The 18,629-nt window shown below is 40.0% G+C and overlaps 1 protein-coding gene across 2 annotated transcripts in view; it reads right to left on the minus strand.

Moving 5' to 3' along the window:
• LAMP2 (lysosomal associated membrane protein 2) overlaps positions 1 to 18,629 on the minus strand; it is a 34,061-nt gene that overhangs the window by 3,938 nt on the left and 11,494 nt on the right. The window contains exons 3-9 of one of the 2 annotated variants that reach the window (XM_041740778.1): positions 17,936 to 18,149; positions 13,648 to 13,806; positions 12,118 to 12,305; positions 10,840 to 10,962; positions 6,760 to 6,823; positions 6,081 to 6,245; positions 3,311 to 3,505 (exon numbers count right to left, since the gene is read on the minus strand). In XM_041740778.1, the coding sequence (XP_041596712.1) occupies positions 3,366 to 3,505; positions 6,081 to 6,245; positions 6,760 to 6,823; positions 10,840 to 10,962; positions 12,118 to 12,305; positions 13,648 to 13,806; positions 17,936 to 18,149 (1,053 nt within the window). In that variant the 3' untranslated portion in view covers positions 3,311 to 3,365. Of the gene's footprint in view, positions 1 to 3,310; positions 3,506 to 6,080; positions 6,246 to 6,759; positions 6,824 to 10,839; positions 10,963 to 12,117; positions 12,306 to 13,647; positions 13,807 to 17,935; positions 18,150 to 18,629 lie in introns of those variants that run through there. The other variant, XM_041740777.1, reaches the window with a different exon arrangement.

Below are 18,629 nucleotides of genomic sequence, written 5' to 3' on the forward strand. Positions count from 1 at the left end.
AAAAATATCTGAGTCTTCTAAGAATTCCTTGTGAAAAGTGCAAGAAACTTCAAATGGCACATTTTACGCTGTATATAAAGTATGTCCTTGATTATAACTAGTAACTTCTTATCAGATTCCTTCTAAAAATACTCAATTTTCATTGAAACATTTGGAAACTATCACTTACAGAAATTAAGAGGAATAGGATTTTAAAGCCCTCAGCTCCCAGGTGAAGAAACTGGGACCCCAGAAGTTACGCAGCTTGGCCAAAATCACATAGCAGCTAGCAGCAGAGTTGGGAGTTGTGATGATTAACTGGCAGTCACATAGCTTAAGTGGGTAATCCAGAGGAAAGTTACTAGCCAGGTTGCCAAGTTTTTGTGGGTGGGAAGCTATGTGAAAACTGAAAGGTTCAAGTATTTTAGGGTGATCTGAGAGAGTGACTACACACAATCCTATTTCGGTTCAGACCAACCAATAGCTGGGTTTGTATGGCTGTAATGCACAGCTGCTGTGTATACACATTAAATATCAGCCTCAACTTAGTGGTTGAGAAAAGTGAAGAGAAACTCTAAAGCATTTCCTATCACATAAATATTCTAGATCACTGGTTCCCTGATTGGCTACCCACTGGATCCCACTGGGAGCTGACACACCCACCCACACACCCACACCCCGCCCCCATACACACGTGTGCACACACACACATGCCCAGACCTGCTAAGTGAAATCCTCTAGGAATGGAGCCTGGCATGTGAATTTTTCTATCAAGCTTCCTAGGTCATCTTATTCTGTCACCAGCCCAGGATCAGTACAGACCTATCTATGTATGGGACCACTCTTCCAGATGGTAATACACAGAATATTTTGGAAATAATTTAGTTCCACTTCTAAGCTTTTCTGACGTTTTCCCTTTTGGAAGAAATTGTCATCATGTAGTTATACAAAATTTTTACTTTGACCAACGGGAAAAAATGTGAGCAAATTTCCTTAAGAAATAAAAGAATCTTTATTGTTTGTTTTAGAAGCAATATGTTGAGCAAATGGACAGGCAAATATCTAAAGAGAAACACCATACATCAACTAGTGGTTTAAACATTTGAGAAAAAAACATGAAAAGCATTTACATGGACCAGTTTCTTTATACAAATGCTAGAACATGAAAAACACCCAGAACCAAATAGCATGTCAAACCATCAGGTATAAACCCCAGTAAAACAAACAAAACTACAAAAGGTACAAAGAACATGTGGCTATAGGAAATAATAGTGTAAATAAGAGAGTATATGAACTGGCCCATGTAAAATACAAAAATATTCGATGAAGTCAGATTTTCTATAAAACAGTGCTAATTAGAGGTATTTTAATATGAATTAGGCATATAACCTAAATATAAAAACTTTTAGAAACATTAACAGCATTAAGCTAGTGCCACTGTGCTTCCAATTTAGGTTTAAAAAAAAAGGTTGCTTTGTTTTGATTCATAAGTATCTGATGCCCATTTTCTCATAAGCATTATCCATTCATATAAGGTTAACAATTCTACACTAGAACATTATTTAAGTAAAAATATGTTTTAAAAGTCAGATTTATATTTAGTCCTTAAAAAGTGCCTTAAGCTGGCAATGCAGCTCAGTGTAGCTGTAAGGGAGGGACTGGTCAAGAATCTGATTCTGAGCCAGTAAGGGTTTCAGGCTACTCTAAGCAGAGAGCAAATTTAAGTGGGAGAAAATATTTACCACTCTAATATAACTTGAAAGATACTTGTACAGACATACACATGCTAACATGCAATTGCCTCTGTGTGTGTGCTGCATAGAGCTAGACAACTAAATTAATTCAACATCAATAATTGTTTGGGACACAGATATCCCATTTTCTAGTGTATATGGGGGCATATAATCTCCCACTCCCAAAACATAAGAACTTCCTATATATGGCTGCATATTAACAACTTTTTAATATTTACTCAGCCATTCCAATACAAAAAAAAAAACAAAAAACAAAATAATAACAACAACAAAAACACCTCCTGGAAGCAGTGAGAAATACTTGATGTGTTAACTATCAAGCTGAAATGTGTTGCTTTATCATATAAACATTAGGTGGTGCATGGTAAATGTGTCCACTGGTGTATCTCCCCAGAGCACAAAATACATGAATTAATAATGATTCTACCATAATGAACAATAATAACGTTAAGTTTTGATTAGCATAGAACCATTGAAATGTGAAAGCCAAATTAGTAAATGTTGACGCAATCAATGCAAGCTGGAAACAAAGGATGACTTTTTAATGGACTAAGAGAAGACCAAGACTTTTGGGTTAGGTGCAAATTAATGGCTAAGTGTAAGTGCACTTCTTTATCTGGGTTCTAGGACATCCTGGCATTTCTTCTTTAAGAAAGAAAGGGAAAGGAGAGGAAAGGAAGAGAAAGGAAAGGAAAGAAAAAGAAAACAAGAAAAGAATACAACATACTACCACCAAAAAGGATACTGCAAAGCTAAAGAGAAACTACATTCATTTTTAGCAGTGCATGTAGAGGCCAATTTACAGGTACAAAGGACTAACACCCCAAATTGGCACAGCCTAGCAATTATCTCTAAAGCACCTAGAAAATGGATTGAAATGCCCAGTTGGAATAGTCTTGTGTCTTGCCATTTAAAAGACTGAAAAATCCCCAGGTTTTTTTCAAAAAGGGATTAAACAAGAAGATTAACACCTATTCCAAAATGTATACAGCTTTTGTACCTCTTGTCATTACAGCCACATTAAATACAAGTATATTCAAAAGGCATTAGCAAAGCATTCATTGCTAAGAACATAATACTAGACTGTTCAAATCTACTGGCATATCTCTCATAGGTCAAATATGCAGCAATGCCAAAGTAGCTAAGTTAACCTGCAAACAAAATCACTCACACACACACACACACACACACACACACACACAAATACAAAAGGAGCAAGTACAAATTCACTGTAGAATGTGCGGTCCCAGTTTTAACTATATGCAGGAAAAAATCTTTTTGCAAATTGAGTTTCCTATACTGTGTATTTCTGGTCAGAATACATAAAGTGAAAACATGGACATTACTAACTCAAGACAATAGAACAGAACCAATCATCCAGGTTATTTTGCACATGCTTTTTGCTGTAGAAATAACAGTTTTAAATTCCTTGGCTGGGGAAACCAAAATCATGTGGCTAATTTGTAGTTTATAGTTTTTAGGGTGTTTTTATTTATTTGAGTTTGAAATCCCCCACACCACCCATTCTAAGATCAGAACTGCAACTAGATATACCTCAAATTGAACAGTACTGCATATTGGAACTTGTACTTGCTTTATTATTTTGTAACAGAGATTACAGATAGATTAGTATTACAGAGTCTGATATCCGGCATAGCTTTTTCTTCTGCCAATTAGGTAAGCAATCACTATAACGATAATCAAGCCTGAAAGACCAGCACCAACTATAATTGGTATTAGAATGGTGTCATCATCCAGCGAACACTCCTGGGCTGTAGGTGAGAAAAAGTGTGTAACAAATAATGAGTATAATAAAAAATGAATGTCCAAAAGTAAAAGATGTTGATTCAAAAGTCAGAAATGCTCTTACAAAGTCAACTTTAATTAAGACAGGTATATTTTAATGATAAAGCTATAGAAAATTATGGATTGTTTTAGAATTAAAATTTACTTGTCTTTTTTTCTGTGTTATATATGTTATATATGTATAGATAATTCATGTGTATGAATAAAAGAACATTATATCTTTTATGTCTATGAGTAAACACATACACATGTGTATGTGTTTCATAGTCCAAGTCCTTTCCAAAATAGAGGAGTGAAGAGGGGCTTAGTTGGTTAAGCACCCAACTCTTGGTTTTGGCTCAGGTCATGATCTCAGGGTCCTGAGATTAAGACCTGCATCAGGCTTCACGCTCGGGGCAGAGTGTGCTTGAAATTCTCTCTCCCTCCCTCTCCACCCCTCCCCCAGGTCACGTGTGCATGCTCTCAAATAAATAAATCTTAAAAAAAAAAAAAGAAAGAAATGAAGAGAGCTAATTCTAATCCATTTATACATAGCCAGGTTAGCCTCTTAGTTCTAGAGTGATGTCTTTTGGGAAACTGAGAACAGATGAGAAAGGTTTAATCATGGGATTAGAACCATGCTGGCTCTGGAATCTTTTAGAGCAGAAAACAAACTATAGCTTGGAGGCCAAATCTGGCCCAAGAGCTAAAAGTGGTTTTTCCACATTTTTAAATGGCCAAAAAAACCCACAAAAAAGGAAGAGATTTTTGTGACACATGAGCATTGTATGAAATTCAAATTTCAGCATCCATAAATAAAGTTCTATTGGAACCCAGCCACACTCATTTACTTATTGCCTCTGGCTATTTACATGCTACAACAGGAGGCTGAAGAGTGGTGTCAGAGCCCATGTGGTCTCCAAACCTAAAACACTTACTGTCCATGCCTTCCAAATACACTCTGTGGATCCTTGACCTAGAGTATGTGATCTTAGCAGCTACAGAAGTCAAGAAACTGGGACCTCTTAACTAATTTGCATATGTTTACTACATTTATCAACCTGGTCAGGGCTGGCAGCCCACAAGGGGCGAGCTTTTCTATTTCAGAGAGTAGTCCGATCCAGTAAAATCCATTCAACACTCTTTTCCCTTACTACAAGTCTACTCCCTCCTCCCTGTACAGTCAAATACTAGCGGTATGTTGTATCTGTAGGTACCCACGGTCAAGAACCTAGCTCCACAAATAGATGACATGTTCATTACCAGTATTAAATGTTGTATACTCCTTTGGGTACCATTTTGAATTCAAAATACATAAAAAGCAAAGTTTCAAATTTGAGGAAGAACGCAGCTCGTCTCTATTTCAGCTGACTAGATAAACAGACTCGAGCTGGTATCACGCTGCAAATGATTTTCAATTCTAAACACAAATCTGGACCTAAAATTAGGGTAATAATGTAGGGGAGCTTGATAAAGACTCAAAAATAAAACTATGAGAGGATCAAAATAATTATAGTACATAAGCAAAACTAACAAAAGGGAAAATGAATTCCTGAAAAAAAATTTCTAAGTGTGATTAACCTCTCTAGTCACAAGAATGGTAGGGTGGAGATCCCAACTTATTTTGGCCTAACCAAGTCAGGCCAGGGATCCAGCACCACTGCAAAAGTGGTTGAGTGGCTCATGGCATACTGACTTTTAAACACAGCTACCACATTTCCTTCCAAACCACAGAATTAATTGTTAAAAAGGATGTGGATGGTTTGAATAGCTCTGCTCAGCAGAGCTGTGATCCACAAACCCCCAATTTTAAGTCATCAGTTTCAAAGGACAAGTCAATTAAGGAATTTTATGTACTTTTTTACCTATGTGCAGATTTTAATCTCATAATACCAAATTGAACAGTACTGATCAGAATCTGATTCTGAGCCAGTAAGGGAAATACATCTTTCATATTTGTATAAACAATGAGCCCTCCACAAAAGGTTTCACTAAAAATCTGACAAATACCACCATTAGCCCTGAGTCGATCTTCCAGAAAGCCTCTCACCTTGGCATATGCTTTTAAAACTCTCCAAATCATTTTGGAGGCCAAAACACTGTTCATGGTATTTGAGGCTTTGCTAACCGTAATCTTTTGTCTTAACAAAATAAGACCAAACTGCTTTCATTCGCGTATGAAAATATTTCCAATAAGAAGATGGCCCCAAGAAAATAGATCCTAGCTGCTCAAAGATCCTTCCCACAAACTAAAAACTGGCAGAGAGTGTCTCTACCTTAAGTAAGGCTTGCTGACAGCTTCCATCAAATTTTTAGTTTTAAGAACTTGGCTGCAAATGGGTTTCAGGTCCACACACAAAAAAATCTACTTTGAGCAAAATGATGAGCCAAATACGGAGTTTACAGAACTTGCTCAAGGCCATGCGAACTCTCCAACAGAGTCACAAGAGGTGAATTCATATTTCTCTATTTCACTGCTTAAATTTCCATGAGTCAAAGGAAAAGCCACCTATTAGTCAACATAAGAACATAAATTATTAATAAAACTTGCTCAGTTCTTACCTGTAGAATATTTTCCTTCCATCACATTGAAAGGCTGAACCCTTAGATCAAAGGTATTTATCTGAAATGCTCCAGACACTGAAACAGTCTGCTCTTTGTTGCACATATAAGAACTTCCCAGGGGGGCATCCCAGTAGCTCAGATTGTTGTTTGCAATGCTGAAAACTTTAAAGAAAACAAAGATGTTAGGAACTTCTTTCTTTTTTTTTTTTTAAGTAGGCCCTACACGCAAGGTGGGGCTCAAGCCCTTGACCCAGAGACCAAGGGTTCCATGCTCTACCACTTGAACCAGTCAGGTGCCTGTTAGCAACTTTATTCTATGAACATAAGAAATGGGACAGTCCTCAGAATTTTTCAGTGAAGTATGGAAGCTTGGGGTACAGAGTCTACCAAAAAAAGCAATTCTTACGATCACTAGGTTTCCTATCTTTCTATAGATGTTTCTGTAGTCTAAAAATCAGTCACATCCTTAATTATCCACCCTATTTGAAAACGAGGGAGACTAAAAAGATAAAACACTATAGTTCTCAGTTATTGATTTTCAATTGTGGTCAAAGCACAATTTTCACACAGACTCCTCTGTTCCATTAAATAAGGCACTATTTGGTAACAAAACAACTATGGTTTCTATTCCTTCAGTGTAACCCACTCTTTTCCCCAAGGCCGATGCTTTGCTTACCAGAGCCATTAACCAAGTACATGCTGACATTCACTTCCTTCAGATAGAATCGATTTTCATTTTTCTGTTAGAAAAAGAGCTTCCAGTTAATCAACACATCACAACTGTCTACAGGTCTAGTTAATATCTACAGATGAAAGGCAATCTAATACTATTACTCAGAAGATAAAACCACGGATGAGACCCGGACCAGCTAGGTAAAATGTAACAGAATCCTTTTCCCTTTGCGTTTTGTTTCCAATTTTTGGACCCAGGGGTAGTCACGGGTTCTTCGACATTCAACGATCCATCCCCTCATCCATCCCCTCGTTTTAGGTCTCCTGCCACTTGCTGAGCCCCCGCCTCCTCCCGCCTGGATCATGACTAGTCTCCTAACTGGACTCCATCCCTGCCTTTCAGCCTTTCCAGCTGGGAGCTTCCCTTTGCCACTATGCTCTCTGTGAAGCACGCATCTGGTCAGCCAGTCATTCTAATGATGTTAGTGCTTAGCATGGACAAGGCAACATATCTGCATGCTCCAGGGAGCTAGCCGAGTGAACCAGATGTGGATCCTGCTCCCACCATGTTTGCAATCTGCCACGGAAGATAAGATAACTACACAAAGAAATAACCATATTGCGGGGATCCCTGGGGGGCTCAGCGGTTTGGCGCCTGCCATTGGCTCGGGGCTTGATCAAGTCCCACATCAGGCCCCCAGCATGGAGCCTGCTTCTCTCTCTGCCTGTGTCTCTGCCTCTCTCTCCCTCTCTCTCTCTCTCTCTCTCTGTGTGTGTGTCTCTCATGAATAAATAAACAAATAAAATCTTTTTAAAAAAAGAAATAACCATATTGCAAAAATAGACGGCGATAGATTATAAAAATTAAAAGGAGATAGGTGGACTTCCAAGTAGGGGAGAAGGCAAGTGATATGAGCTTAGGGATGCACCATTTTTTTAATCTAAAGATTTTATTTATCTATTAATAAAAGAGAGAGAGAGAGGCAGAGACACAGGCAGAGGGAGAAGCAGGTTCCACGCAGAGAGCCTGACGCGGGACTCGATCCCGGGTCTCCAGGATCATGCCCTGAGCTGAGGGTGGCGCTAAACTGCTGAGCCACCGGGGCTGCCCAGGATGCACCATTTGAACTGGGCAGAATTCAATTAGGAAACCAGCAAAAGAGGGTATCTGGGAAGGCAAGGGCACGAGTGAAGGTAGCCAGAAAGGAAGCACCATCGCAAGCATGCTAGCATTTGAAAATGTACTCAGAGCTAAGCGATGTTCTTAAAACTTTACATGTGGGGCCTCATCGAATAATTGTAACACCCCATTCTGCGACAGGGTGATCGAAGTAGGGTGACATGGAGTGATTTTCCCCAAGGCCATATGGTTAGTGTCAGGGAAGTGGGATTTGAACCCCAGAAGTCTGGCTGAAGAACCTGTACACTGGCTGCTACTATGCTCTCCTACCTCACTGAAAGGGCACAGGGTAAGGGAAGCATGGGATGCATGGAAAGAGAAAGAAGTAAACATAACGCCAGATACGCAAGTTCCGCTGCGTGGGGGGAGGCAGTGGGGGGGGGGACTTAAAACACCCTGCCGTGAAATTTAGATGTTGGTGAAACAGAACTGCTAAAACTTTCTGAGGAGGAGTCGTGCTTCAGGAAGATTAAACGGATGCAGAAGAACGTTGTGGGGGGGGGAGAGTTGAGGGAGGAGAAGAGGAGGAAGAACCAATGTGGGAGGCTGAACAATCCAGGTAAGAGGTCACGCAGGCTGGACTCAGGGCAAAGGCAGTGAGGAATGAAATTGGAGGGGATAGGGCGCCTGGGTGACTTCATCGGTTAAGTCCCAGAGTCCTGGGATCAAGCCCACATTGGACTCCCTGCTCAGTGGGGAGTCTTCTTCTCCCTCTCCCTCTGCCTGCTGCTCCCCCTGCTTGTGCTCACGCCCTCTCAAATAAAACCTTTGAAAAAAAAAAAAAAGGAAAGAAAATGGAGAGGGGGACAGATGCAGAGAGAACTATCAGGAAGAAGCACAAAGGAAGACTTGACCACTTCATCACATCTCTCCGTCCCTGAGGCCATGTCTTGGCTCAGCATTCAAGGCTCCCCACAATTTATCCCAACTGCTTTTCCATAACCTCTTTTTTGCTAAACATGCCACATGCCTCATTCTCCTAGCTGGTCTTGACTGTGTTCCTTTGTCCAGAAATAACCTGTCCTTTTCCGCTTACTCCCCTTAGCTCCATGGGTACAAATCTGACCCATCCTTGAAAGTCCAGTTCAAATGTCATCTCTTCCGTTAAACCTTCCTGACTCTCCTCCACCCAGAATTAACCACTGCCTCTTCTATACTCCCACAGACTTTGTGTTTTCTTCTGGTCTATCACTCATCCAACCTAGAATGCAACTTCCACTCTAATTGCCCACAGGATCCGGCTCAAAAGCCTTAGCATAGCATTCAAGGCCTTCCCCAAAATGGCCATTAATTGTGTATTTCTATCTTTACCACTAAACCGTGGGCTCCTTATTAAAACAGGCCTTCTTCTTTGAATCCCACCATTGTATCCTGTACATGGCACACTGAAATTCAATAAATTCTCCTTAAAAGGGTCTATTGGGACAGGGTTAAAGATAGGCCGCAGTGAAGTCTGGTGGTATTACAAGGGTTTCTTGACTCTTCAAAGTGCCTGTAGTGCAGTTAAAATGTCACTGTTTTGAACTATATTCTAAAATAGTCTGTTGGGGAAATTAAATATTGTAATTATTAAATATTTCCCAATAAGAGTCAGAAGAAATCATGTTTCCTTTAGGACCTGACCACAGCTAGAAAGATCAAACTCAATCATTCCAAAGAGAAGGAATCTAGAATCTTCCTTTCTTCATTCTTATTTATAGTACAATCCCGATGAGATGACTTTAAAAGAGACTATGTCTGGGGAGGCCTGCTCCTACCACATTGAAGAGGACGAGCCTGAGCAGACATTTTTAATACTCATCCTCTGGTCATATACGTACTGTAACAGAGGAATGATTTCCACACTGGTGAAGGGAAGACTCTTACAAACCTTTCTGAAATATAATTGCCCAATATAACCCTCAATTTCACCGCATATATTCCATAGAGAAAAAAGGCTTTAGACTGAAGATACCAAGTTCAGAATTGAAACAAATACCACATACCTAAATTTTTATGTATCAGATGTTGAGAGTGTTTCCCCATCCCTAGTAGAGTCATCTGATTTAAAAGCAGAACTATTTGTTAATCAATCTACCTAAACAATCAGTCTTAGTTGGAGAACTGCTGACAGTTTAAGATTTTCCCTCACTCACACCTGTGCCCTCTTTCCCACACACCCCCCTCAAAAATTGTGAGGGTACTAACTGCTTCTGAAAAGGTAGAAATAAAAGTCCTCAGGGATGAATTTATGCTAGCAAGAAGTAGAGCACGTATGCTAAGCCTTCTGTTTAGGGTTCAGCCCCTGATACAAGCATGAACAAAAACTCGAATGCTGCCATTATAAACTATCCTGATTTAATTAACTTATGCATGTTAAGTACTTACACAGAGCCTTATAGATGGCATGTACTCAATAAATGTTAACTATTATTATTACTGATGCTATGACAAACAGCATAGCCTCCAAAAAAACCTCAGATATTAGAATACAGAAACACAAGTTTCCTAACCAATAACAGAGAAAAATATTCTGGAAATTACTTTTTATCTTTTATAATATACATAAATATTTCTACTTTATTATTAAATATTTCTATATGGGATACATGAGAGAGGGTTTTTTTTTTTTTTTTGGTGTGGGCTAATTCTTGCTCCTACCCTGAAGTCTATATAATGGAAGAATAGTGACTTTTGATGATCATGAACATGAATACAAAAGTCTAGCTCACAGACCACTGAGGTGACTCTGAGGGATTAAGTGGGATCGATGGACTACACTTTATAATTAAGTAGTGCTGAAATGGAAAATAGGGCTAAACATGCTCTACAGACACTCCCCCACACACACACCCCCAGAGCCATTTAGACTTTCAGATGTTTCAAAGCAAAATGGACCTAATCTTAAAGAAATCTGTTACTCACCACAGCAAAGACAAAGTCAAGGTACTTTATGTTGCTGCTGTTCAGTCTAAGCAGGGCAGTCTGTGGCTGGCAGCTCCCAGTGAAGTCAGTTGTATTGGGGTTGATGTTAATAACCGAAGCTACCTTTAGTGGAGAAGAGGGAGAAAGGTACAGCTCAACCATACAAGTCCATGGCAAAACCTTTATACCCTAATAAGCAGCCTCAGTGTAGCAAAAGAAATCCTGTTGTCTGAATACTTTATGGTGTCTTACTTTCAAACGAAGTTGGCCCAGGCCATCAAGCTATGACTCCAACAACTTAAAAAAAAAGAAAGAAAAGAAAAACAAGATAGAAGCTTCCTCGATAATGAGTCAAATGAAAAGACACATTTTTATGGAGCACAAGAGCCATCTATCTAGCTTGTTTAAGTCGCAAGACTCTGGAAATGGGATTTGTTGGTCAGCACGCCCCCTATAGCCTCCGTGGAACACTGCAACGAGAAGTGCCCTCCCCTACTTGAGCATTTCTACCATCTGAGTCATCGTGGAGCTGGAGAAACAGCTGCGCTTTCCCAGCACATCAACCTACACTGTGTTTCAGATACAAATGAGGAGTTATATTTTAAACTGACTAGAATTAAAAATCGACTGTACTCCGATCTATTGATGGTAAATTGAATCTAAACCCCAAAGAATCCTTGAAAGGGCTAGGTTTCCTGCTGGCCAAGACAACACCTTGACAGTGACATTAACTCTTTGTGGTTACAGTAACTCCAAATTAATCAGACCTCAACAAGTCAACATCAAACCTCCATTTAAAACAGAATCAGGGGACACCTGGGTGGCTCAGCAGATAAGTGTCTGCCTTGGACTCAGGTCGTGATCCCAGGATCAAGTCTTGCATTGGGCTCCCCAGAGGGAGCCTGCTTCTCCCTCTGCCTATGTCTCTGCCTCTCTCTGTCTCTCATGAATAAATAAAATCTTTAAAATAATAAATACATACATAGATAATCAGTCTAGGGGTGCCTAGGTGGCTCAGTTGGTTAAGCATCTGCCTTCAGCTCAGGTCATGAGGCCCCGTGTTGGGCTCTGGCTCAGCAAGGAGTCTGCTTCTCTGCCCTTCCCCCTGCTCATGCACACATGCTCCCTCTCTCCCTCTCTCTCTCTCTAATAAATAAATTTCAAAAAATCTTTAAGGCAGAATCAGTCTAATAACACTACTCTTGGGCCAGAGGTAGGATATACCATATTTGAAAGGAGATATGAGAAGAACTCATCAATAAAAACAGACAACTATACCTTATCGTGAGTGATGTTCAGCTGCAGCCCCATGGTAGCCAGAAGACAAGTACCATTGCTATTATTAACCGAGTAGGATCCCACCTCTGGTTTTTCCTTTGGAGTGGGTGTTGTAGTAGGGGATGGTGTGGTGGTGGAGATCGTGGGCACCACAGTGGTTGAAGTTTTATCTTTTTCACACAGAAACTCTAAAGAAACAAACGAAAGACAAAATAAACTAACTGGCCTTTTTCTTAATCCATAATGCCAGGAAAGAGCAAACTATTTCTTACAATAGAAGTCCAAAAGGTTTTATTAGGGGAATGAGGCAGAAGTTCATTCCCAAACTGCAGCTTCAGATGCCAACAATCTGTAAGAGTTATGACACACCAGACACTGCATACAAACGCTTTATCTACTTTATACTTTATTTACCACACACTCATTTCTTCAGACCCCAAGGTCCCTTTATGCCCAAAGAATAAAGAATGTCACCTGCCTCTGATGTGAAAATAAGAAATTTAAGTATGAAAACATTTCACCCCTACCTAGGCCTGCCCTCTTCTTTCACACACACAACCACTATAAGGATGGAGAGGATTTATGAGAAAAAAGTTTAAAAATCATTAAAGGGGGGCAGCCCAGGTGGCACAGTGGTTTAGCGCCGCCTGAAGCCTGGGGTGTGATCCTGGAGGCTCGAGATCCAGTCCCACGTCAGGCTCCCTGCATGAAGCCTGCTTCTCCCTCTGTCTGTGTCTCTGCAACTCTCTTTCTGTGTGTCTCTATGAATAAATAAAATCTTAAAAAAAAATCATTAAAGGGGGCAGCCACGGTGGCTCAGCGGTTTAGCGCCACCTTCAGCCCAGGGCGTGACTGGAGTTCTGGGATCAAGTCCCATGTAGGGCCCCCTGCATGGAGCCTGCTTCTCCCTCTGCCTGTGTCTGTGCCTCTCTCTGTGTCTCTCATGAATAAATAAAATCCTTAAAAAAATCACTAAAGGGTGTGAATACAAATGAACCTTTTATTTGTATCACCCCTACAACAAATCAGAGGCATTTCAACCTCTTCTTAGGAAGCGTTGGTCGTTTTTCAGAGCTGGTAAATGAGAATTATGATACTTCAATAAAGTCACATAGAAGTGATAAAAACAGTTTATACAATTCAAGATTTGAACACAAAAACTTCATTCCTGAGCCAAGGTCTTGGAGCGTCAAAATCTAAAGTGCTAATGATCAAGCTATTTGAGGATTTATTCAAAGATTAGGTTTAATCAGCTGAAAACACTACAGGTCAGCATTTGTAAAAAAAAAACACAAAACAAACAAACAAAAAAACAAAACCACCCATCGCACAACATGCACATCATCAACTTATAATTGCAAGTTCTGCAAGAACAAGAACTGTTGTTATTTACAAAAATGTTATAGTCCAGTGTAAGCTACAAACAAGTCTTAGTATAGAAATGCTTTCGGATAACAATTTCAATCAAAGCCGGCTAAGTATACTCTAATCTTAAATTCAGATCCAAATATATATACTTTAAGTACTCACCTTTAGTGCTCACTGTACCATTCTGGACAAAAGCTTGTACGTGAACATCCCAATAGTACTGGACAACACCATTCTTTTCTAAAGTTGATAAACTATTGCATCTAAAGATGTTGTTCAAAGGAATTCTGAATCCCACGAGGTCATGGACAGTCAAAATTCCTATAAAACAAGATTAACACTAGCTGTTTCCAAGGTAGGAGAAAAGCGATCACATAACTCTATTTGTAGATCTTCTTCTCGTCCTGCCTGCCTGCCTCACCTCGTCCTTAAGTGATAATGGACATGGCATGTTCAGGAAATGACAAATTCACTGGGGCCGAAACACAAGGAGAAAGAGGAAAGATGTGACGGGGGTCAGGAAGGAAAGACGAGCTGCAGGTGGCCACATGTTGAAGCAAACTGGAGGAGCTGAGGGCAGGTCAGGTTTTATTTTGTTAGTCGTGAAAAGTTAGCTTCAGTTTTTAAAGCTGGAAATAAATAACACACATATAATTTATTCTAAGGGAGATGGCAAAATTGTAGGGGCCAGGCAGGGGAAAGGACTCTAAAGGAAAGTCATTTAAGATGGGAAGTAAAAAACTTAAAAAATTAAAAAGACAGGAAGTAGTTGGAAGGCTGCTGCTCTGGTTAAGGTAAAAGGTGAGGGGTTTGCCTAAATTAAGGTAATACAGAGCAAAGAGGCCACACTGAAAACATAGCTAAGGTCCAATCAACAGGACTTTGTGACCAAAGGAGGAAGAAAGATGGATTCATCAGGGACTTCATAGTAAATTCTTATTTTTGTGCTACTATCTCAGAGGCAGTTACAATTACTATAAGGAGCTTTTAGAACTCCTTCCTGGATAGCATTTAAAGACTGTTCCATTTCAGGAAATCTTCAGAATATGAAAGTGTGAAAGGAATAAGTTACAGCCATCCCATACGGAGTTTTATTATAATGCCTTTGGGGATGCTTCAAGACTAGGCTCACAATTATCCACCCAAATGGCTTAGTTTCTTTTGAAGAAGCAACAAGGAAGAAAGGTATGCAAGGTCCTTACTAGAGGCTGCCTTCAGGGCCTCTCCATCATGCAGCAAGGCAGCCAATTAACACTGTCTTGGCACCCCCTAATGGCCAAAGGAAAAATACAATTTTTAAACCAACACACTAGAAGAACATTTTTCCCCAAAACTGTTTCTAACTGTTAACATTAAGCGAATGGGTATCTGAACTGTCTTATATAGACAGACCTCAAAAACAATCTATAGACATACTGGAGTTATACTATGAAATGATAATTTTTTAAACAATGTATTATTCATGAACATGTACATATTAGTCAAAGGTAAACAGGTGGATAGGAAATTCCTATGAGTGGCTGCCTCTAGGGAGGCACAGAGGAAGATGGCTCCGGGGAGTGAGTACAAAGGAAACCTCAAATGTATCTTAAGCTTTTACTTCTCTAAATAAATAAAAAGATGAGGCAAATATGAAAAAATGGCATTTATAAACTCTGGGTAACTGATACAGGTATATCTATCATATTCTTCTCTGTACTTTTCTGTATTTTAATCATGAAAAAATTTTAAGAAAACAGCAACTTCAAAGTTGCTTCAATTCTCAGATGCCTAAAAATAAAACACTACATTATTTCAAAAACAACAGTCCATTTAAGGAGACCATGTTAAATTCCAAATAGCTTCACATATCTTATTACATAGATGCTAGTAATAAAAAAAAATTGCATCCTCCCCTTGTTTAAAATAAAAAGGAGGGAAGCTAACTGTTAAGAGTCCATAGTTTTTCCATTCAAATCTGTCAGATTTGTCCTTTTACTACCACCCCCTTGATCTAGGCACTCAATTACATCATCCCTTGGTTACTAGAACAGCCTCTTAAAGCTGGCATCTCTGCCTGCAGTCTCCTCACTTCCAAATTAATCCTCCAGAACATCCTTTACAAACTACTGTCTCTGCTTTTGTTAGGTCATGTTCCTACTGAAAAATCTAAAATGGTTCCCCAGTGCCTACCCCATCAAGTTAAATGCCTCTCCCTGGCTTCCAAGGCTCCCTATAATTTAGACCCACCAGGCCCAGCCAACTTGATTTTCCTTCTGCTACATGCACAGCCTCTATCTGAATCAGGCAGCTCTCCAGCTACTGCTGCGGTACTATGCTTCCCCCTGCTGGAAATCCTCTGCTCCAATTCTCCGCTTGACTCAAATTAGACCATTAGCCGAGCTTCAACATCTTTCTCGACAACAAGATCTCTCACTCCTTCCACACACACTGACCTCTTCCTTCTCTCTGCTGCTAAGCAGACCACTTGGGAGGACACATTTGTATCAGGTTCAAACAGATGGGCTCAGGAAATATACAGCATCTGCAAAATTGACTCTCTACCCTGAGGGGGCGGGTGTCTACGGCCTCTCTCATGTTGCCACTCCCCAAACAAAACCACAAACAAATCACACTGCTCTCAATGCTTTCTACTTTGGCATCTCACCTAGAAAGCCAAATTTGCTTTGTCTCCCAAACTAGTTTTAAAACTCCTCACTTGAAGGTGAGGGAGCAAATCTTATACTAATTATAGAAGACAATGCAGGGCACAAGGCTAAATATAGAAAGTAACCCATAACGGACTTGCTTTAGTTATCCTCTCAAACTAAGAGGTTAGGAAAGAGAAAGCTAGGATTGATTTCCAAGTCTGAGTCCACATTACCCCCCAAGTTTTACATGAGCTCATTCACTTCTGGGTCCTGGACATACATATCATCTTTGGATATCCATACATCCAAATGAGTCATTTATCCCAGGTCTTACAACCGAAGCCAATCTGCCTGTGTTTCTGGGGTCAGAATGAAATACTATCTACCTGTGAAAAATGCTAAGCTACTACAAACCCCATGTTAACCCAAATCACAAGAGAAGGGAAAGGAGAATTATATCCTGGATAAAATTGAAATCTCCACTATCTGTGCACCTTCAAAATTTTAGTACTAAAAAAAAAATCTAGTACATGTTTCAGCTCTAAGATGGACAAGAACACCTTATTGCTGATGCTTTTCCAAGTTTGATTTGACGTGAAATTGTCTCAAAATAGCAACAAATGTTGACTTCAGTCATTTTGCCTTTAATCATTTACTCTTCAGTCCAAATCCTATCTAAATGGTAAAAAGAGGTACGCATGGGTGGCTCAGTGGTTGAGCATCTGCCTTTGGCTTAGGGCATGATCCCAGAGTCCCAGGATTGAGCCCTTTGCATGGAGCCTGCTTCTCCTCCCTCTGCCTATGTCTCTGCCTCTCTCTCTGTGTCTCTCACGAATAAATAAAATATAAATAAATAAATAAATAGTAAAAAGATTGAAGTGTTTCTGCTGATCTACGGTTACTGAACATGTACAGACTTAATTTTTTTTAAGATTTTATTTATTTATTCCTGAGAGACACACACAGAGAGAGAGAGAGAGGCAGAGACACAGGCAGAGGGAGAAGCAGGCTCCATGCAGGGAGCCTAATGTGGGACTCGATCCCGGGACTCCAGGATCACGCCCCTGGGCTGAAGGCAGGTGCTCAACCGCTGAGCCACCCAGGGATCCTCCGTGTACAGGCTTAAAATAGCTATCAGTAAAGGATTTTCTCATTCATTCAACATTTGTTGATACCCACTACTGGATGAAATAAATAATAATAGTGAAGTGCACGAACTCTGTAGCTTAACAGACTTTTTAGTTCAAACACCAGCTCGCCCACTTGCTGGCTATGTGACCTCTAGGAAAGTCATTTAATTTCATCAAGCCTCATTCCCTTTACCTGTAAAGTAGAAATAATATCTACCTCCCAAGCTTGCTGTTATGGACTAAGATGCAGCTAGACACACACTTTGGGTACTCCATAGTACAAAGTAAAGCACTCAAACAATGACAGCAAGTATCATCACTGTGTTGAACACTGCTATACATGGGGTAGGGATGGGAAATACATGAACTTTCCATTCTAGTTAGACAGCCATGCATACAGATGATATTTAAATTACCTACATTTTTATTATTAACATAGAACAAGAGAGGGGCACCTGGGTGGCATGGCTGGTTGAGTATCTGACTCTTGGTTTCAGCTCCAGTCATGATCTCAGGTCATGATATTGAGCCCCATGTTGGGCTCCATGCTCAGCGGGGAGTCTGCTTGGGTCTTCTTCTCTCTCCCTCTGCCCTTTCCCTCTGTCCTCTCACTCTCTCTCTCTCAAATAAATAAATTAAATCTTTTTTTAAAAAAGAGCATGAGAACATAAATTTAATTCTTAAATTTACCTTTTTCTTTAGCATCAGGAAATGTTGCATTATCACTGAGGTTGTAGGAAAATGAGATGTTGTCAATTAAGTAAGCCGACTCCTTCTTCGTAAACTTCACAGTCCAGGAAAAACCAGATCCGAATTGTACCACTATTTTGGGATTGTTCTGGTCATTCCCACAAACGCTTCCATTATAGGTTGCAGTGCTAAAGTCTGAAATGGTTGCAGTTTTCTAAAACAAAAAGAAGTTTGGGGTAAATAACACACAGTAATGAGCACCAAGCATTTATACAGGATGTGCCAATTTAGTCTCCATCACATGAGCCCCCATGGCCAGGTTGCCCTTTGCCTGGCCTGTTGTGTAAACCAGTCCCAGATTTTTCACCTATATACCAGTCCTCTGGACAAATTCATCTATGTCTAAAAGGAAAAGGGAAAGTGGCCTGAACTTCTGTTCTTGATTTGTTTTTAAATCAGGTTATAAGCAGGCAGGACCTTAAATAAAAGAAAATAAGAAGGCAATAGGATTGAGAGGACACCCCCTCTCAAAAAGGAGATTTTAACAGCAAACTATTAAAAATGGGAAAGCTCTGACATTAGTACATGTTAAAGCATTTACAGATGTAGTTAGACCTGAACGCCACAGTCTTCGGATCACTTGCCCTTAATCAACTGCAAGAACTCCAAAGAACCTATGAAATAAAATATTCCT

The sequence above is a fragment of the Vulpes lagopus genome, chromosome X, assembly GCF_018345385.1.
Source record: "Vulpes lagopus strain Blue_001 chromosome X, ASM1834538v1, whole genome shotgun sequence".
NCBI lineage: Eukaryota > Metazoa > Chordata > Mammalia > Carnivora > Canidae > Vulpes > Vulpes lagopus.